Genomic DNA, 22,329 nt, shown 5'->3' on the forward strand with positions numbered 1-22,329 from the left:
ACACGGCAACTGCAGTTGCGCGCACGTGGCAACCAGATAAATGCACATGGCAACTATGATTAACAATACATGGCAACTATGGTTGGACCACACGCGGCAACTAGGTAAACACACATGGCAACTACTGTTTTGACCATATATGGCAAGTAGCTAATCACACACGGCAACTACGGTTTGATTACACGCGGCAACTATCATAAATTAGACATGGCAACTATATTTAACCAAAACAGATAGAGTTGCCATGCTTTTATAACTACAGTTGCCATACCGGATAACTACATCTGCCAACCAGGATGGCAACTAAACCGTCATCCCGCGGAGTACTTAATGTAGCTGCGCTATGACGTGTGGGCATTTTTGCTTCGTGCCACACACACGGGGTGAAGATAAGTAGTACTTGTTGGACGTGTGGCACGAAATAGCCGCGCCCACACGTGTGGGCAATTCTAATGTCCGCCCACACACAATCCATGTGGGCTGCCTCCTACGTACACCACACATGGTGTGTGGGCGCATGTCGTATATGCCACACGTGTGGCAGTTAGCGCGACCCATAATCTATATATGCATACATCGCTTTGCCCTGCTGCTCAATCGATCAGAACCAGATCAGGCACAAACAAGAAACAATCAGCACCATGAGCGACGGCGACTGCCCTGCTGACTGCGGTGACGGCGACTGTTTTGTCTGCTGTTGCTGCTCCGACAACGGCTCTCGGGGCCACACTCCCCACCGCTGCCTCCTGATCCTCCTCCTCCTCCTTCTCCTGGTTGCCATCCTCGTCGCGGCCTACGCCTTCGTCCTTCCCGTCCGCGTCCCCGTTGAGGACGCCTCGCTCGCCCACCTGGCCCTCACCGGCCCCAACGGCACCATGCTCGCCTACGACATCTCCCTCGCCGTCGCCATGCACAACCGGAACTGGGCCATGCACGCCAGGGTTGGTGCGCCGCTCGATGCAGAGCTGCTCTTCGCCGGCGAGCGCTTCGCCAGCGTCAGGATGCGGGGGGGGGGGGGGGGGGCTCGCACGGGAACATCCGGCAGTGGAAGACGGAGGTGTACAACGTCGCGTCGTGTCGCGTCGTCGGGCGAGAGCGCCGCCCCTCTGGGAAGCGCCGGGGTGGCGGAGTTCGTGAAGGAGAGCGCGGCGGGAGGTGTGTTCCGGCTGCAGCTGAAGCTCGCCAGGGAGGTCAAGTACCCGCCACACGGCGACGCGCACAGGCTGGAGGTCACCTGCCCGCTCGAGCTGCCTCTGTCGTCGCCGGCCAGGTTCGAGAAGATCAAGTGCGTCTAACCAATCATGCGTAGCCCCAGTTTTGTCCAGCAGCCAGCCAACGGCAGGGATGGATGCAGCCTCTCGAGGAGCGTGCTGCATTAGCTTTTGCTTCATTAATTTTCTTCAAGTGCTGCTTCACCCTCTCCATACTTGTTGTTGACTGATGCCTGCAACAAGTTGCAGTAGGTTTATGAGAAGACAAAACATTTTTCATGTTTAGAAATGCAGTTAATCTCAATGGCAAAAATGTGTAAAAATGGTCAACTGTTTGTGACATCTGAGCTTGTAACCACGCGTTTAGTTTTCAATGCTGCTTTCAACCATGTTCAAATGTCACGCATGATATTCAGTAAATTGAAAACTTTGAGTTCAGGTGATTTGGATTAGAGAATGGGACAACAACTCCAGTGCCCTGCCATGTCTTACCTCTCTGCCTTCCAAGGAATAAAGTCTAGTAAACTTAATACATGGTGAAGGCAGAGAGGTAAAGTCATCAAGAGCTAGCAGCGACCAAAGTAGCATGCAACGGACTAAAAAAAAGCCACTAGTAAACTTAATACATGATGAAGGCAAGGTGCTGACAGTTGATGATAAAATACAACTCCTGTTTTAACCCCGAAAATTATAACAATTGTCTCTATGGAACAGAGATGAAAAACTTCAGATTCGTTCTATTGTCTCGCATTTGCACTATACGTGTAACTCCACTGGTGCTTTGCATTGTTAACCATGCAACAATAAGTAGGACCATATAGTGCTCAGAAGCGAGAGAGAAAAGAAATCAGTCATTCTTCCTCACCAATATGTCACCCTAAATTGTTCCTCTCATTTTCCGTGTCAGATCTGCACAACCAACATTTAGAGAAAATATTGGAGAAAGAATTTCAGAAATAAGAACGATAAAATCAGCTAGCATTTGCAATTGGTATTCATCACATGCCTTCAGTACATTAGATACTAAAAATGCACACTTTAAATTATAGGGTAAAACAATTTTATTCGCACTAAAAAATGATGTTTCTCTTTTGCTGAACCTGTATGAAAATATGCCCATTTTAATAGACTGAATTGGACATTTATGAAAACTACAGAATGGCTTTTTGCTCAGAATCCTCTAATCATTGATATTTTTTAAGACGAGAACATGATTTGTCAACATAATTAGTTAACCACAGTCATAGAACAAATGTCATAGAGATGCCGCTGTGATAATAGAAAAATACTGAGTTGTGGCTCTGAAGAGTCTGAAGTGAAGCGTCTATTAATGTTAGCCGTATTAGTTTCTGGCAGCCAAATATAGAACATGCCATGTTGGAGGGAAAAAGTACAGTCAAAAAACTTTGTTATAAGATTGGTGTTAACTTTCTGCTCTGATTCAAGTTAAGATTTTTAAAAAGTACTATAGCTTCACACTTACTTGGGTGTAACCCATGAAGTCTGAATGATTTAGAGTTAACAATCAACTCTGATTCAAATTCAGAATTCAGAATAGAAAATTTACATCACGCTTTCTGTTTACATGCATGCACGATTCATTCATTTTTTTCAAATATAAGCACACGGAGCTCCAAGTATGAATTGATTAAAGCACAAGATGCTGCTACTTTATTCGACTTGCTATTTTGTTCAGTTTGCCTCACTCAGCTGAGCTGATGAATCCGAGAGGCATGCGACAGCAACTCGTCAGCCACCATGTTATAATCTCTAGTATAATACTAGAAGGTTTACTTTAACTTGCAAAATTCAAAAAAGAGACAAGTAGGAGCTTCCCTGAATAAAACTTACGCCAGCATCAGGCCATACTTGTCACTAAATCTTCAGGGCATCATCAACTTACAGAGCCTTCAGAATCATGTATTAGTGCATCAAAGCCATTGCCGACATGTTTCGCGTCGTTTCCTGGAAGAAGAAGAAAGCACCATCAACATGCAGTTTCAGCACATCTTCAATTGCAAAAATTCAAATACATTCAATCAGTATGCTCCTATTGCCCAGCCACTTTTTGCTTGAGGAAGAACCCCATATCTTGTCACCTGGTGGTAAGTCACTTCATCAGCCAACCTGTTCACTTCTCCTACATTTCATTAATGTTGATTCTATAATTTCAACAAGCACCAGAGAAGGGCGACACAGAGCTGATCTTTAAATGCAAGGACGCACCTGAGATCTCATTTCCTACAACTTCTACAGCCTCACATCAGGAACAAACAAAATGTGCACCATCCTCACACAGGTTGGTTTGTAGACTGAGGTACCTAGTAATTCCTATGTCTGAAATTCTGCAAGATTCCAGACTACATGGCATCCTATTCCCATTCCAACTTTCCAGATAGAAATTTGCAAAAGTGATGGTACATAAGACCCACTTTACTATCCTAAACAAATATGCTACAGGATAAAGATGCCCTCACAATCTATATGGAATTATGGATAGTGCTTTTATGGAATAAAATTAGCTAAAAGATATAGCAGAAACTAACATGGTAATGCCATAACCCTTTTTCAGGTTACCATAACATAACTTCCCTTGTTGTATGAAATGCCCTCTGTTTGTCAGCACCATGCCATTACCATGCAAGCGGCAATTTGCTTCTCCAACAAAAGCAACGGGGCGTTAGAAATATCTGTTCACGTGGTGATGTACTCAACTATTCAGTTTCGAGATCAGATGCCCCTAGAAAAGTACCACCCAGAAGGTCATCCAAAACTACAAGAGACAAAAAAAAAACTGATATACAAACTACTAGTCAACAATGGCCTGCTTTCAGAACAGTTAATATCTTATAAAGAAAGCTACTAATAAAGCTACTCCAGGCAGAAGGAATATTTCAGCTTAGAAGAACTAAAGCAAGCAAGCAACCAACAAACTAGATCAAAACTGGATCCTCAACAGTGATCAGCACATCAACAAATCCAAAATTGTTTCCCAAGGAAAAAGAGGTTCAAAATTTCCATCCAAAGAAAAGTAGAGACTTCATATCATCTTTATGGCCAAAATGAGACCATTCTTTCATGGAAATATTGATTGAGGATTGCATTCAAAACTGAAATGGCCATTTCACAGCAGTGTGATGGTTTCTTCTCTACTGAATGACATAATGAACATACCAATTTTCTTATTAGTCTTGGTTCATGTAAAACTGAATCTAGCTGGAACCTCCCCTCTGCAAGCTGTTGCATAATCTTCAGCGAGATGCGGTGCAGCATCCTTATGAGGGCATATGAACTTCTCGACGAATACCTTCTCGCTGATCGTGACTGCACCAAAGTAGCCCCGGTCATGATCTAGCAATCCACTTTCCTTGAGAAATTTGACAACATAGTACCGGGGTCTGAGCCGACCCTCCAAGCTATACGTGAGCATTGCCGGATGACAAGCAATATATGCCGGTTCCAACCCCACCTTGGAGATGAGGAACTCAGACCTGCGCTGCAGCGATTCCTTGGACCTCGTCAGTATCAATGGGGCCTTAGAAACAGCAATGCCCACCTCAGCATCCGTCCACATGAACGTGTTCTTCAAGTAGTCCACCCTGGCCGCGATCTCCTCTTTGCTGAAACACGCAACAGCATGCAGCGCGTGGCTGAACATCCCAGAACCACAGGGCACACCTATGTTTTCGGCATATGCCACCATGTCCTGGAAGCGCTCTGGATTGATGACGAGCAGACCTGGTCGACTGATGCATAGCTTGGCAATATCACAAGCACCTAGCCCGCACTCGTGCAGATAAGCGACATTGGGCTTGACCACACCCTCAAGGTCAGACGAGAGAAGGTAGGGGTTCCTCTTGAAGGCCCGGAGGAGGTGCTCAGAGGACCCAAAGAGAGGCAAGTAGTATTGCAGCTTGGAGACCATGGATCTAGAGCGGAAGCGGCCACGTCGGCGCCGGAGAGGCCGAGGCCGGCGAGGAAGGCGAGGACGGCGTCGGGCTTGGCGGGGGATTTGAGGTGGGAGAGCTTGGCGGAGGCCTTGGCGGCCTGGGGTCGGATGAGGCCGCAGGTGGCGACGAGGTACTCCTCCACGGCGAAGCTGCTAGGGGTGGGGGAAACGGCGGGCGCGGCGGCGGAGATGAGGCGGCTGAGAGGGGAGATGGCGGAGGCGGAGGCGGAGGAAGAAGGTAGCAGTTGGGTGAGGACGTACTTGTGGAGGCGGAGCATGGCGTACTGCTGTCGTCGGCGGCGCGGTGGCGCCGGCGGCGAGGGAGAGAGAGAGTGATGGGGATGGATTTGCGTGGTCTGGTTGGACCTTGATGCTGGGCTATCAGTGTCTGTCGCATACTCGCATCTAATAATGGGCTGGGCTGGGCTGGGCTGGGCTGAAGCGACTCATATGCCAGAAAAAAAACATACTGCACCCTGTCTCCTAAAAATAACCATAGAAACTCCGTACATACGAGTTTTTGTTGTCGTAAAAAAATATTTGAGTTTTTTTCCTTTATCTTTCTTTATTTATGATTTATTTACATAGACTAAAAAGACACCCTTGATAATATGTTGTCCAATAGAGAATGAGCATTGATCCGGCCAAAGACGGCAGGCGATGTAATGCAATCGAGATCTAAAGCTCGTTCGTCGAGTGAAATAATGCCGAGCAAACACGATCGTAATGCGTAGGAAGCGTGGTGGCACCTGGTGCGCTGGGGGGCGCCGGGGAAAGCGATTTTTGCGCGAACGGGGATGGGCCCGCCGAGTCAGCGAGACACCGTTTCGTCGTCCTCATCGCCTCGGTTCCCGCGGGAATCAATGGCAAGGCTGCTACGCTGTCACCATGTATTTAAGAGAATTGACCATGTATTTGTAAAATGCTCATTGTATATTCGTAAATATACATCAAAGTAGATATATAATGCTCGTGTGTTTAAGAAAGAAAATCTGATAATAAAATGGAGAAAACGAAAAAGAAAAGAAAGAAAGAAAGAAAGAAAAAATTAATACGTAAATAAAAATGCCTAAGGAAAATGTAAATTAAAAATAAACAAAAAGGATATAAAATGATAATATAAATTACGGAAACATAAAATCAAAAGAGAAAAAAAGATCTAGACAGTAGAAAATTGACCATTGCCCGAAAGAGATTAACAGAAAAGCTTAAGTTTGTTATGCAAGTGGGCATGAATACAAAAAAAATCAGTTACTGGGCGCCCCGCATGAGACTAGAGGTGGTTTTTAGAATCATGAACATCTTTCAAACTTGTGAATATTTTCAAAAAAATCATGAAATCTAATTCAAATTCACAAATATCTTTTGACTTCGCAAAAGTTTTTTGAGTTTGTGGATATTTGTTCAACTTCGCAAACAATCTTCAAACTCATGAATTTTTTTAGAACACCTTTTAAATTTGCTAACATTTTTTGAGCTCATGAACATTTCTTTCATTTTATTGAGTTCCTGATCTTTTTTCAAATTCATGAACATTTTTTAATATTCAAAACATTTTTGGAGTTCACGATTTTTTTTCAAATGCAAGAAACCTTTTCAATTTTGCGAACAATTTTTTAGTTCGCGAACATTTTTCCAAACTCCTGAGGATTTTTCAAATTTAAGAATCTTTTTTATTTCCGATTTTTTTCAGATTTGCGAACATATTTTGTGCTCACGAAATTTTATCCAAACTCCTGAAGTTTTTTCGTGTTTAATAATATTTTTTAATTTCCGATTTTTTTTCAAAAGTCCCAAAGTTTTTCGTATTTAATAATATTTTTTAATTTCCGAACATTTTTTCTGATTTGCGAACATTTTTCAATATCATGCCTAATTTTTTAAATTCATAAAAAAGATTATGGATATTTTTCAGGCTGGCCGGCCCACTAAAGAAACGAACTGAGAAATGTAATCCCAGGATCACCGCTTTCCCGGTGCACCAAATAGCTCCAAGGTTTAATTTAGACCGGGATTGATAAGTTCAGCGTACCAACTATAGGGATTCCGAATTGAGGGTTTGATTTAGCTAAGCTCTATAAGTTCAAGGTTTATAATGGACGTTTTCCTCCATTTAATAACGAAACATCCTGAAACACTCCTGCGACGTGTCTAGAAAAAACGAGCACTAAACATGGCAGCTCGCTGCGTCCCTGCAGAACAGCGCACGACGCTTTCAAAGGGTCGCTCTTCCATCGGCCCGATCAAGATTCTCAAGTGCTTTTCGCCGGCACAATTGTGAATTTCATAGGTGCAATCTCGTTGCTTCGGGAACTGGGTAAGATTGCTATTTGAATCTCAATAACCTTTAGAGAAAGAACAGTACTGGTACATCAGTACTGATGAAATTGTTTTGGCTGCCATTAGAGAATAAAAATCAGACTTCGCCAATTAAGTTCAAGAGATTCAGAAACAACTTTCACCTACTATAGATAGCTTGTTCACTTAGGTTGTAGCTCAGGAAGGAAAGATTCAGAATACAAGACTTTCAGCTCCGACGTTGAACGCAGATCAAACATGTCTTCAGCAAGAGGAAGCATGGAGCTTAATGTGCGAAATAATCAAAGCAAGAGGAGCCAACAAAGAATCCGGTAGGCAACATCAACGCTTGTGTGCCTCCTTGCATGTCACACATTAACTGTAGTACATACATAGCAAGCAACCGATCACCAGGAAGGAAGAAGAAAGCAGAATGCATCTACACTACATCCAGTTTCAGCGCATCCTCGCCGTGTCTGTTTTCTGCAAGGTTCAAATGCAAAACATGCAAGAGCATGGAAAACCATGGTTACTAATTCGGATTAAACTCATGCATTTTGGTTCTTAGACCTCGCTCTAATAATTAAAACAATAACATTTTGAAGAACGAAATATCCAATAAACCGACTCACTGAGAAATTAGCGCTTAATGGTTTGTTGCTGTACATTGGTGCATCGGAGGGGATCAGTTTGTAGTAATGGGTATCATCAGTGTTTCCTCATACCAAATGATTTCGACAATTAAATCTGAAGTGATGGGTATCAGTATACAGGTTCTTGGCCTGAGTCAAGATTGGTATTTTTTTTATTTAAGTGTACAAAAAGGAAAAGGAATTAAAAGGATACGTATGCATCAGCCCCATCCAGGATACATGTACCATTTGGGTAAGCCTAGCTAGTACTTACTTCACAAAGTTTCTCTCGAGGTAGAAACTTTGGAAATTTTCTGAGAAAGATTTACCAGGAAAATGGAGCTGAATATTATCATGTGGCGATGATTTGGGTATGGAAGAGTGCTCAAAAAGTTTTAGGGTAATAGAAGGGGTCTAGATAGTACTTGCTTTGCAACGTGTCAATCTGGCCATAAAATATAAATTGAACTTGGGCTCACATAGATGATTTAAATGAGTTGCAATTTGGAGGAGGGTGATAATTTTGGCATATGAAGGAATTGTATAAATTTCATGTCATTTGGATATATAAAAATGATACTTCCTTCACAATGCTTCTAGGTGAACAAAAACTTTGGAAATTTGCCGAGGAAGATTTGCTAGGAAAATGGAGCTAAACTTTTTTATGAGGCAACGATTTGGATAGGAAAAAGTGCCCAAAAATTTCGAGGGTAATCAAGAATATATAACTAGTACTTCCTTCATAAAGTGTTGTTCTGAACAAAATAGGAAAATGAATATTTTTGAATTATTTTTGAACTAGGCAAGGAAGGTTTTTCTTTACATATTTGACGAAGATATGACCCAAAGAATTTATGAGATTTTTTTGAGAATTTTGGGAATGACAGAAATATAGGTTGCTTCACAACCTAGGGCAAAAACTGCCACATGGACATGACACGTAGGCAAAACTGATGAGGTGGCGCCTAGTCATAGCAACCCACCATAATTTACAAGGTTATGACCATCTATATTGGTCATGATCAGTTAGAAATAAGGCAGCGGACCAGTGCTATCTGCTTTATGACCATTTCGTGTAAGGAAATTACGACCTTTGTGACCAAAATGGTCGTTACAGTTTAGGGTTTGGAGCCCCCCGAACAGCTTTTGACCAATTGGTCTCAAATAGTCATAGATATATGACCAATTCTTCCAGGGTCACTGACAGAAGGTCACTAGTTGACATATTTCTTGTAGTGTCAGTGCTCCTCTGAGTGTTGGTCCAACCTGTCAGCCGCCGGTGGCCACCAGGGGCAACTCTAGGCTGGTATTTTGTAGTGATGATAGCAATAGCAACGGAAAAGTAAATAAGCGAAGAACAATATATGGAAAGCTCATAGGCAATGGATCGGTGATGGAGAATTATGCCGGATGTGGTTCATCATGTAACAGTCATAACCTAGGGTGACACAGAACTAGCTCCAGTTCATCAATGTAATGTAGGCATGTATTCCAAATATAGTCATACGTGCTAATGGAAAAGAACTTGCATGACATCTTTTGTCCTACCCTCCCGTGGCAGCGGGGTCCTTACGGAAACTAAGGGATATTAAGGCCTCCTTTTAATAGAGTACCGGAACAAAGCATTAACACATAGTGAATACATGAACTCCTCAAACTACGGTCATCGCCGGTAAGTATCCCGATTATTGTCACTTCGGGGTTAACGGATCATAACACATAATAGGTGACTATAGACTTGCAAGATAGGATCAAAAACTCTCATATATTGATGAAAACATAATAGGTTTAGATCTGAAATCATGGCACTCGGGCCCTAGTGACAAGCATTAAGCATAGCAAAGTCATAGCAACATCAATCTCAGAACATAGTGGATACTAGGGATCAAACCCTAACAAAACTAACTCGATTACATGATAGATCCCATCCAACCCATCACTGTCCAGCAAGCCTACGATGGAATTACTCACGCATGATGGTGAGCATCATGAAATTGGTGATGGAGGATGGTTGATGATGACGATGGCGATGGACTCCCCTCTCCGGAGCCCCGAATGGACTCCAGATCAGCCCTCCCAAGAGGTTTTAGGTCTTGGCGGCGGCTCCGTATCGTAAAACGCGATGAATTCTTCTCTCTGATTTTTCTCTCCCTGAAACACAATATATAGAGTTGGAGTCGGAGGAGCTCCAGGGATCCCACGAGGTAGGGGGCGTGCCCCCCACCCTCGTGGACAGGTGGTGGGCCCCCTGGCCTTCATCTTTTGCAAGTATTTTTTATATTTTCCAAAAAGTTGCTCCGTGAAGTTTCAGGTCATTCCGAGAACGTTTTGTTTCTGCACATAAATAACACCATGGTAATTCTGCTGAAAACAGCATCAGTCCGGGTTAGTTCCATTCAAATCATGCAAGTGAGAGTCCAAAATAAGGGCAAAAGTGTTTGGAAAAGTAGATACAATGGAGACGTATCACGGAGGCGCGAGTACAGGCGACGAGCGACGGACGGCGCCAGCAGCATGCGGCGGTGCTGCAGCTAAGCATTGTGGCCGGAGGCGGGAAGCGACGGCTAGAAGTGGCGGGAGCAGGCGACTGCGGCGGCAGCAACAGACAACGGCATAGGGCGGCAACGGCATGCAGCATGGCAGCGGGAGAACGAGGGCGCAGGGCGCGCATGGGCGTGGCCACTACGGCGGGCCCAGGGCGCGACTGGGGCCAGCCGGAGGCGTGACAGCGAGCGTGGGGACATCTACGACAACAAATCAAGACGAGGAACAAGAGGGAAATGGAGGGGATGCTCACGCAAGTCTGATGGCGAGGTCGGGAGCGCAGGGGTGGCCGGATGTGACGATCTCGACGACGAGATGCGACGATGGTGGCGGAGAAGACGACGCGATGGCGAGGCAGCAGGGCGTCCGAGCTCGAACCGATGCACGTAGTCGGTGGAGTCGATGGCACTAAAGCTCCAGGGCATGCTCTCAGGTGACGGGGATGCCGGTGGCCGCGGGATCGACACGGCAACGACGACCATGAGTTTCAGGTGATGAACAAACGAAAGAGAGAGAGCGCGAGGGGATAAGTGAGGATTAGGGTTTGTCTATGGGGTCGGGGGTCTTCTTATCCATCTCGAGGAGGTAGTGGATGCTTGACACGGCGACGATCGGTGGCGTGGACGGCGTGCACGCACTACCAGCGCCATGGATGAACAGGAGAGGAAGACAAAGGCACTGGTGGGCTGGGCCTGCGCCTTGTCGGTCTAAGGCCCACAGAAAGCGGGGGAGAGGGGTTCCCTTTCCTTTTTATTCTGCGTTTCATCTTTATTTATTTCTGTTTTACTTTTAGCTATTGTTTTGCTATTTCTATTGAAGGCAAAAGATTTTGGGTCCAACAAGTTACTTGACACATAAATACTATGCAATGTTATGAGCTAGCACAGCAAGTTTCAAGTTATTTTGAAACGTGCAAATATTTATTTAAATTGAAAAGGATCAATTAAAAGTTGTTGGTCCAATTTTAATTAGTTTAAGGGCATCTTAATTATTCATAAAATGTTGGTTTCTTTCAGGAAAATTGTTAGTGGACTTTTGCAACCCAGTGGACATTTTTGTTTTACCGTTTGAAGAAATAAAAATTTGACTTCGTTTTCAATTCGAATTCGTTTTGGATCAAAGTGAGATTTAGGAATTTAATTGCGATGACATGGCATCATTAGTGTGTGGTTACTGTAGCTTAACTACCGAGGTGTTACACCGTCGCCGCCCCGAGGTCGTCCCCGCGGCTGCACCGACTCGCGAACCGCCGTTGCGTCGCCCCTTCGGGCCGCAGGGTCGCGGCCCACGGTCCCCGCTGTCGCCCCGACCCGCCTGCCGCCGCTGCGTCACCCCTTTGGGCTGTAGCGCCGTGGTCCACTCCGCCGGCACCGCACGTCGACCTTCCGTGGTATGCGCCGCGCTGTCTCCCTTGGCGCGGGAATGCCACCGCCCGCGCCGGTCTTCGTCACGCTGTCAGGGTTCTTCGCCTACTTCGAGCACCGCCGCCGCACTCCTAACCTAGCCGCCGCCGCTGCTCTTCTTTGGCCGCTGCCGCCGCCCGTCCACCCCCTTCGTCTTCGTCCAAGCACCAGCCCGTCGCCAGCGTCGCCGTCATCTACCCCGACCACTTCGTCTACACCGACCACCGTTGGTGACATCGGCCCCGCGCCGATGGACGCTGCAATTGTCGTCGAGTTCTTCTCTGCTGGCCCCTCCGACATCTCCGACATGGCATACAGCTCGTGCAGGTCCCTCATCTACGCATGCCCGGTGCTGGTAACACCGATGTGTGCCTTCATCCACGACATGTCCCCGGGCCTGGCATGTCTGGTCGGCGCTTCGTCAAGTTCGTCTTCGTCCGTCTATGCATGCCCGGTGCTGGTAACACCGGTGCATGCCTTCGTCCACGATGTGTCCCCGGGCTTGGCAAACCCGCCACGACGCGTCGTCAACAACATTTTCTTCCCGGCGCACCCCTACTTCGACACCACTGCGCCCATGCTAACTCGGCGCCCCCTTGCACCCACGGTTCCACGGCGACTTCCTTGACACCGGCCACCACGACTCGACATCGACCGCGGCATTCTTCGCACAGCTACCTCGACAACGGCTCCACCACCCACGCTCTTGACTACATCGACAAATGGCACAAAGGGCTACCGCCTGCTTGAGCTGTTGGAAATATGCCCTAGAGGCAATAATAAATTGATTATTATTATATTTCCTTGTTCATGATAATCGTTTATTATCCATGCTAGAATTGTATTGATAGGAAACTCAGATACATGTGTGGATACATAGACAACACCATGTCCCTAGTAAGCCTCTAGTTGACTAGCTCGTTAATCAATAGATGGTTACGGTTTCCTGACCATGGACATTGGATGTCGTTGATAACGGGATCACATCATTAGGAGAATGATGTGATGGACAAGACCCAATCCTAAGCCTAGCACAAGATCATGTAGTTCGTATGCTAAAGCTTTTCTAATGTCAAGTATCATTTCCTTAGACCATGAGATTGTGCAACTCCCGGATACTGTAGGAGTGCTTTGGGTGTGCCAAACGTCACAACGTAACTGGGTGGCTATAAAGGTACACTACGGGTATCTCTGAAAGTGTCTGTTGGGTTGGCACGAATCGAGATTGGGATTTTGTCACTCCGTGTAAACGGAGAGGTATCTCTGGGCCCACTCGGTAGGACATCATCATAATGTGCACAATGTGACCAAGGGGTTGATCACAGGATGATGTGTTACGGAACGAGTAAAGAGACTTGCCGGTAACGAGATTGAACAAGGTATCGGTATACCGACGATCGAATCTCTGGCAAGTACCATACCGCTAGACAAAGGGAATTGTATACGGGATCGATTGAGTCCTTGACATCGTGGTTCATCCGATGAGATCATCGTGGAACATGTGGGAGCCAACATGGGTATCCAGATCCCGCTGTTGGTTATTGACCGGAGAACATCTCGGTCATGTCTGCATGTCTCCCGAACCCGTAGGGTCTACACACTTAAGGTTCGATGATGCTAGGGTTATAAAGGAAGTTTGTATGTGGTTACCGAATGTTGTTCGGAGTCCCGGATGAGATCCCGGACGTCACGAGGAGTTCCGGAATGGTCCGGAGGTAAAGATTTATATATAGGAAGTCCTGTTTCGGCCATCGGGACAAGTTTCGGGGTCATCGGTATTGTACCGGGACCACCGGAAGGGTCCCGGGGGCCCACCGGGTGGGGCCACCTGCCCCGGGGGGCCACATGGGCTGTAGGGGGTGCGCCTTGGCCTACATGGGCCAAGGGCACCAGCCCCAAGAGGCCCATGCGCCTAGGGAACCCTAGAGGGAAGAGTCCTCAAGGGGGAAGGCACCTCCGAGGTGCCTTGGGGAGGATGGACTCCTCCCCCCCTCTTGGCCGCACCCTTTTCTTGGAGTAGGGGGCAAGGCTGCGCCTCCCCCCTCTCCCTTGCCCCTATATATAGTGGAGGGGTGGGAGGGCATCCACACCTGAGCCCTTGGCGCCTCCCTCCCTCCCGTGACACCTCCTCCTCTCCCGTAGGTGCTTGGCGAAGCCCTGCAGGATTGCCACGCTCCTCCATCACCACCACGCCGTTGTGCTGCTGCTGGATGGAGTCTTCCTCAACCTCTCCCTCTCTCCTTGCTGGATCAAGGCGTGGGAGACATCGTCGAGCTGTACGTGTGTTGAACGCGGAGGTGCCGTCCGTTCGGCACTAGATCATCGGTGATTTGAATCACGACGAGTATGACTCCATCAACCCCGTTCACTTGAACGCTTCCGCTTAGCGATCTACAAGGGTATGTAGATGCACTCTCCTTTCTACTCGTTGCTGGTCTCTCCATAGATAGATCTTGGTGTTACGTAGGAAAATTTTTGAATTTCTGCTACGTTCCCCAACAGTGGCATCATGAGCTAGGTCTATTGCGTAGATTCTTTGCACGAGTAGAACACAAAGTAGTTGTGGGCGTCGATATTGTTCAATATGCTTGCCGTTACTAGTCTTATCTTGATTCGGCGGCATCGTGGGATGAAGCGGCCCGGACCAACCTTACACGTACGCTTACGTGAGACCGGTTCCACCGACAAACATGCACTAGTTGCATAAGGTGGCTGGCGGGTGTCTGTCTCTCCCACTTTAGTCGGATCGGATTCGATGAAAAGGGTCCTTATGAAGGGTAAATAGCAATTGGCATATCACGTTGTGGTTCATGCGTAGGTAAGAAACGTTCTTGCTAGAAACCCATAGCAGCCACGTAAAACATGCAAACAACAATTAGAGGACGTCTAACTTGTTTTTGCAGGGTATGCTATGTGATGTGATATGGCCAAAGGATGTGATGAATGATATATGTGATGTATGAGATTGATCATGTTCTTGTAATAGGATTCACGACTTGCATGTCGATGAGTATGACAACCGACAGGAGCCATAGAAGTTGTCTTTATTTATTTGTGACCTGCGTGTCAACTTAAACGTCATGTAATTACTTTACTTTATTGCTAACCGTTAGCCATAGTAGTAGAAGTAATAGTTGGCGAGGCAACTTCATGAAGACACGATGATGGAGATCATGATGATGGAGATCATGGTGTCATGCCGGTGACGATGATGATCATGGAGCCCCGAAGATGGAGATCAAAAGGAGAAAAGTGATGATGGCCATATCATGTCACTATTTGATTGCATGTGATGTTTATCATGTTTATACATCTTATTTGCTTAGAACGACGGTAGTAAATAAGATGATCCCTTACAACAATTTCAAGAAGTGTTCTCCCCTAACTGTGCACCGTTGCGACAGTTTGCTGTTTCAAAACATCACGTGATGATCGGGTGTTTTATTCAGACGTTCAAATACAACGGGTGTTGACGAGCCTAGCATGTACAGACATGGCCTCGGAACACACGCGAAACACTTAGGGTTAACTTGACGAGCCTAGCATGTACAGACATGGCCTCGGAACACGGAGACCGAAAGGTCGAGCATGAGTCGTATAGAAGATACGATCAACATGAAGATGTTCACCGATGATGACTAGTCCGTCTCACGTGATGATCGGACACGGCCTAGTTTGACTCGGATCATGTAATCACTTAGATGACTAGAGGGATGTCTATCTAAGTGGGAGTTCATAAGATGAACTTAATTATCCTGAACATAGTCAAAAGGTTTTTGCAAATTATGTCGTAGCTCACGCTATAGTTCTACTGTTTAGATATGTTCCTAGAGAAAAATTAGTTGAAAGTTGATAGTAGCAATTATGCGGACTAGGTCCGTAAACTGAGGATTGTCCTCATTGCTTCATAGAAGGCTTATGTCCTTAATGCACCGCTCAGTGTGCTGAACCTCGAACGTTGTCTGTGGTTGTTGCGAACATCTGACATACACGTTTTGATAACTACGTGATAGTTCAGTTAAACGGTTTAGAGTTGAGGCACCAAAGACGTTTTTGAAACATCGCGAAACATATGAGATGTTTTGAGGGCTGAAATTGGGATTTCAGGCTCGTGCCCATGTCAAGAGGTATAAAACCTCCGATGACTTTCTTAACCTGCAAACTAAGGAGAAAAGCTCAATTGTTGAGCTTGTGCACAGATTGTCTGAGTACAACAATCATTTGAATCGAGTGGGAGTTGATCTTCCAGATAAGACAGTGATGGTTCTCCAAAGTCATTGCCACCAAGCTGTTAGAGCTTCGTGATGAACTATAACATATCAGGGATAGATATGATGATCCTTGAGGTATTCGCGATGTTTGACACCGCGAAAGTAGAAATCAAGAAGGAGAATCAATTGTTGATGGTTGGTGAAACCACTAGTTTCAAGAAGGGCAAGGGCAAGAAGGGATACTTCATGAAACGGCAAATCAGCTGCTGCTCTAGTGAAGAAACCCAAGGTAAAACCCAAACCCGAGACTAAGTGCTTCTGTAATAAGGGGAACAACCACTAGAGCAGAATTACCCTAGATACTTGGTAGATAAGAAGGCTGGCAAGGTCGATAGAAGTATATTGGATATACATTATGTTAATGTGTACTTTACTAGTACTCCTAGTAGCACCAGGGTATTAGATACCGGTTCGGTTGCTAAGTGTTAGTAACTCGAAAGAAAAGGCTACGGAATAAACAGATACTAGCTAAAGGTGAGCTGACGATATGTGTTGGAAGTTTTTCCAAGCTTGATATGATCAAGCATCGCACGCTCCCTCTACCAAAGAGATTGGTGTTTGCGTTGAGCATAGACATGATTGGATTACGTCTATCGCAATACGATTATTCATTTAAGGAGAATAATGGTTACTCTGTTTATTTGAATAATACCTTCAATGGTCTTACACCTAAAATGAATGGTTTATTAAATCTCGATCGTAGTGATACACATGTTCATGCCAAAAGATAGTAATGATAGTACCACCTACTTGTGGCACTGCCACGTAAGTCATATCGGTATAAAACGCATGAAGAAGCTCCATATTGATGGATCTTTGGGCTCACTCGTTTTTTTTTGAAAAGTTTGAGACATGCGAACCATGTCTATTGGTGTATATGCATGAAGAAACTCCATGCAAATGGACCGTTTTGACTCACTTGATTTTGAATCACTTGGGACATGCAAATCATAACCACATGGGCAAGATGACTGAAAAGCCTCGTTTTCAGTAAGATGGAACAAGATAGCAACTTGTTGGAAGTAACACATTTTGATGTGTGCAGTCCAATGAGTGCTGAGGCATGCAGTGAATATCGTTATGTTCTTACTTCACAGATGATTCGAGTAGATGTTGAGTATATTTACTTGATGAATCACGAGTCTGAATTATTGAAAGGTTCAAGTAATTTCAGTGTGAAGTTGAAAGATCGTCGTGACAAGAGGATAAAAGATCTATGATATGATCATAGAGATGAATATCTGAATCACGAGTTTGGCACAGAATTAAGACGTTGTGGAAATTGTTTCACGACTGATACAGCCTGGAACACCATAGTGTGATGGTGTGTCCGAACATCATAACTGCACCCTATTGGATATGATGCATACCATGATGTCTCTTATCGAACTGCCACGATAGTTTATGGGTTAGGCATTAAAGACAACCACATTCACTTTAAATAGGGCACCACATAATTTCGTTGAGACGACACCATATGAACTATGGTTTGGAGAAACCTAAGTTGCCATTTCTTGAAAGTTTGGGGCTGCGACGCTTATGTGAAAAAGTTTCAGGCTGATAAGCTCGAACCCAAAGCGGATGAATGCATCTTCATAGGGCACCCAAAAACAGTTGGGTATACCTCCTGTCTCAGATCCGAAAGCAATAAGGGATTGTTTCTAGAATCGGGTCCTTTCTCGAGGAAAGGTTTCTCTCGAAAGAATTGAGTGGGAGGATGGTGGAAACTTGATGAGGTTATTGAACCATCACTTCAACCAGTGTGTAGCAGGGCACAGGAAGTTGTTCCTGTGGCACCTACACCAATTGAAGTAGAAGCTTATGATAGTGATCATGAAACTTCAGATCAAGTCACTCCCAAACCTCGTAGGGTGACAAGGATACGTACTACTTCAGAGTGGTACAGTAATCCTGTCTTGGAAGTCATGTTGCTAGACAACAATGAACCTACGAGCTATGGAGAAGCGATGGTGGGCCCGGATTCTGATAAATGGCTCAAGGCCATAAAACCCGAGAGAGGATCCATGTATGAAAACAAAGTGTAGACTTTGGAAGAACTACTTGATGGTCGTAAGGCTGTTAGGTACATATGGATTTTGAAAGGAAGACAGACAATGATGGTAAGTGTCACCATTGAGAAAGCTCGACTTGTCGTTGAGATGTTTTTCGACAAGTTCAAGGAGTTGACTACGATGAGACTTTCTCACTCGTAGCGATGCTAAGAGTCTGTTGGAATTATATTAGCAATTACTGCATTATTTATGAAATCTTGCAGATAGGATGTCAAAACATTGTTTCCTCGACGATTCTTGAGGAAAGGTTGTATGTGATACAACCGGAAGGTTTTGTCTATCCTGAAATATGCTAATAAGTATGCAAAGCTTCAGCAATCCTTCTGAGGACTGGAGTGAGCATCTCGGAGTTGGAATGTATGCTTTGATGATGATCAAAGATTTTGGGTGTATACAAAGTTTATGAGAAACTTGTATTTCCAAAGAAGTGAGTGGGAGCACTATAGAATTTCTGATGAGTATATGTTGTTGACATATTAATGATCAGAAATGATGTAGAATTTCTGGAAAGCATATAGGGTTATTTGGAAAGTGTTTTCAATGGAAAACCTGGATTAAGCTACTTGAACATTGAGCATCAAGATCTATAAGAATAGATTAAAATGCTTAATAGTACTTTCAAATGAGCACATGCCTTGACGTGATCTTGAAGGTGTTCAAGATGGATCAGTCAAAGAAGGAGTTCTTGCCTGAGTTGTAAGGTATGAAGTTAAGACTTAAAGCTCGACCATATAGAGAGAAAGGAACGAAGGTCGTCCCCTATGCTTAAGACATAGGCTCTACGGTATGCTATGCTGTGTACCGCACCTGAAGTGTGCTTTACCATGAGTCAGTCAAGGGGTACAAGAGTGATCCAAGAATGGATCACAGGACAGCGGTCAAAGTTATCCTTAGTAACTAGTGGAGTAAGGAATTTTCTCAATTATGGAGGTGGTAAAAGAGTTCGTCGTAAAGGGTTACGTCGATGCAAGCTTGACACCTATCCGGATAGCTCTGAGTAGAGATACCGGATACGTATAATGGAGCAACAATTTAGAATAGCTCCAAGTAGAACAGTTATTTGGAATAGCTCCAAATAGAACGTGGTAGCTGCATCTAGGAGATGACATAGAGATTTGTAAAGCACACACGGATCTGAAAGGTTCAGACCCGTTGACTATAACCTCTCTCACAAGCATAACATGATCAAACCCAGAACTCATCGAGTGTTAATCACATGGTAAATGTGAACTAGATTATTGACTCTAGTAAACTCTTTGGGTGTTAGTCACATGGGGATGTGACCTTGAGTGTTAATCACATATCGATGTGAACTAGATTATTGACTCTAGTGCAAGTGGGAGACTGTTGGAAATATGCCCTAGAGGCAATAATAAATTGATTATTATTATATTTCCTTGTTCATGATAATCGTTTATTATCCATGCTAGAATTGTATTGATAGGAAACTCAGATACATGTGTGGATACATAGACAACACCATGTCCCTAGTAAGCCTCTAGTTGACTAGCTCGTTAATCAATAGATGGTTACGGTTTCCTGACCATGGACATTGGATGTCGTTGATAACGGGATCACATCATTAGGAGAATGATGTGATGGACAAGACCCAATCCTAAGCCTAGCACAAGATCATGTAGTTCGTATGCTAAAGCTTTTCTAATGTCAAGTATCATTTCCTTAGACCATGAGATTGTGCAACTCCCGGATACCGTAGGAGTGCTTTGGGTGTGCCAAACGTCACAACGTAACTGGGTGGCTATAAAGGTACACTACGGGTATCTCTGAAAGTGTCTGTTGGGTTGGCACGAATCGAGATTGGGATTTTGTCACTCCGTGTAAACGGAGAGGTATCTCTGGGCCCACTCGGTAGGACATCATCATAATGTGCACAATGTGACCAAGGGGTTGATCACGGGATGATGTGTTACTGAACGAGTAAAGAGACTTGCCGGTAACGAGATTGAACAAGGTATCGGTATACCGACGATCGAATCTCGGGCAAGTACCATACCGCTAGACAAAGGGAATTGTATACGGGATCGATTGAGTCCTTGACATCGTGGTTCATCCGATGAGATCATCGTGGAACATGTGGGAGCCAACATGGGTATCCAGATCCCGCTGTTGGTTATTGACCGGAGAACATCTCGGTCATGTCTGCATGTCTCCCGAACCCGTAGGGTCTACACACTTAAGGTTCGATGATGCTAGGGTTATAAAGGAAGTTTGTATGTGGTTAACGAATGTTGTTCGGAGTCCCGGATGAGATCCCGGACGTCACGAGGAGTTCCGGAATGGTCCGGAGGTAAAGATTTATATATAGGAAGTCCTGTTTCGGCCATCGGGACAAGTTTCGGGGTCATCGGTATTGTACCGGGACCACCGGAAGGGTCCCGGGGGCCCACCGGGTGGGGCCACCTGCCCCGGGGGGCCACATGGGCTGTAGGGGGTGCGCCTTGGCCTACATGGGCCAAGGGCACCAGCCCCAAGAGGCCCATGCACCTAGGGAACCCTAGAGGGAAGAGTCCTCAAGGGGGAAGGCACCTCCGAGGTGCCTTGGGGAGGATGGACTCCTCCCCCCCTCTTGGCCGCACCCTTTTCTTGGAGTAGGGGGCAAGGCTGCGCCTCCCCCCTCTCCCTTGCCCCTATATATAGTGGAGGGGTGGGAGGGCATCCACACCTGAGCCCTTGGCGCCTCCCTCCCTCCCGTGACACCTCCTCCTCTCCCGTAGGTGCTTGGCGAAGCCCTGCAGGATTGCCACGCTCCTCCATCACCACCACGCCGTTGTGCTGCTGCTGGATGGAGTCTTCCTCAACCTCTCCCTCTCTCCTTGCTGGATCAAGGCGTGGGAGACATCGTCGAGCTGTACGTGTGTTGAACGCGGAGGTGCCGTCCGTTCGGCACTAGATCATCGGTGATCTGAATCACGACGAGTACGACTCCATCAACCCCGTTCACTTGAACGCTTCCGCTTAGCGATCTACAAGGGTATGTAGATGCACTCTCCTTTCTACTCGTTGCTGGTCTCTCCATAGATAGATCTTGGTGTTACGTAGGAAATTTTTTGAATTTCTGCTACGTTCCCCAACATGAGCAACCTTGTTGGTTTTCACTCCAGCCACGGCTCCGTGATGCGTCGACCGTTACGACTGTGGGGGGTGTCTGTCGGCTTGCCTTCGGATTCTTCTCCAGTCTCACTATCTGCGTCGCTACCGTTGTGACTACGGGGGGATGTTGAGTAACGTGATTGTATTAGGAAACATAGATTAGACTAGGAAATATGCTGGCTTGCCTTGTACTCCAAATAGATCATATACTCCTATATATATGCCCACAAGGCTCAAGAAATACAACAACTATTCCACCAAATCTCTCTCTCCCTTCTAACACTTCGGACACGTCGGCGAGGCGAGGCGTGCATGGTGGCCACGAGAACAACGAGGGGCGGCGATGGTGGCACTCGGATTCATGCGAGAGAGCGAGCCAGAGGAGGGGATGAGCATGGGGAGGAGCTCGAGGGGGTCCAGGGGGTGTCGTGGCGCTCTTAGGGGCCTCCAGGCGAGGCGGGTAGGTAGGAGGTGGCCACGCACCTTCGTCCTCCTGGCAGGGGAGGAAGATGACAGGGAGGAGGCTGCTAGGCTGGGCCAGGTAGTGGGCTGCCAGGTGAGTTTTCCCTTTTATTATTTTTCTATTTTTCTTTTCTGCTGTTTGTTTTGATTTAGTAAAAATATGAAACCATTTTTATTTCTTTTGATAATTTTTGTAGGGACTAGATGGACTATTCCAGAGCACCTCACAACTTTTCAGGATTATTGGAGCTATAGATTAGCCCCATTTCAAATGCATTATGGGTTAACTCAAAGACCAGAAATTTCCTAGGTAAATGTGCAGCATTCTGGTTTAGGTTTCCACCTTGTGCCATAATCATGAACATTTTTAGGACAT

The 22,329-nt window shown here is 45.7% G+C and overlaps 1 protein-coding gene and 1 pseudogene across 6 annotated transcripts; both read right to left on the reverse strand.

Annotated features, from left to right (window-relative positions):
- LOC123131639 (receptor kinase-like protein Xa21) overlaps nt 1-22,329 on the reverse strand; it is a 38,174-nt pseudogene that overhangs the window by 12,257 nt on the left and 3,588 nt on the right.
- On the reverse strand, nt 82-5,524 carry LOC123131640 (transcription termination factor MTERF15, mitochondrial). 6 transcript variants are annotated; one of them, XR_006464257.1, is made up of 4 exons: nt 4,681-5,524; nt 4,386-4,535; nt 3,063-3,176; nt 1,809-2,120 (listed from the first exon to the last, which is right to left on the reverse strand). XR_006464257.1 is itself a non-coding variant. In XM_044551308.1 (3 exons), the coding sequence occupies exons 1-3, from the start codon at nt 5,134-5,136 to the stop codon at nt 3,135-3,137; spliced, it is 648 nt and encodes a 215-aa protein (XP_044407243.1). In that variant the 5' UTR covers nt 5,137-5,524; the 3' UTR covers nt 2,856-3,134. The 6 variants fall into 6 exon arrangements, 3 of the variants coding, with proteins under 3 accessions (XP_044407243.1, XP_044407242.1, XP_044407241.1); XR_006464258.1 differs by adding an exon at nt 82-1,444 and having other exon boundaries at nt 2,077-2,120; nt 3,063-5,524; XM_044551308.1 differs by lacking the exon at nt 1,809-2,120 and having other exon boundaries at nt 2,856-3,176.

This window comes from Triticum aestivum, chromosome 6A (assembly GCF_018294505.1).
Source record: "Triticum aestivum cultivar Chinese Spring chromosome 6A, IWGSC CS RefSeq v2.1, whole genome shotgun sequence".
Taxonomy (NCBI): Eukaryota; Viridiplantae; Streptophyta; class Magnoliopsida; order Poales; family Poaceae; genus Triticum; species Triticum aestivum.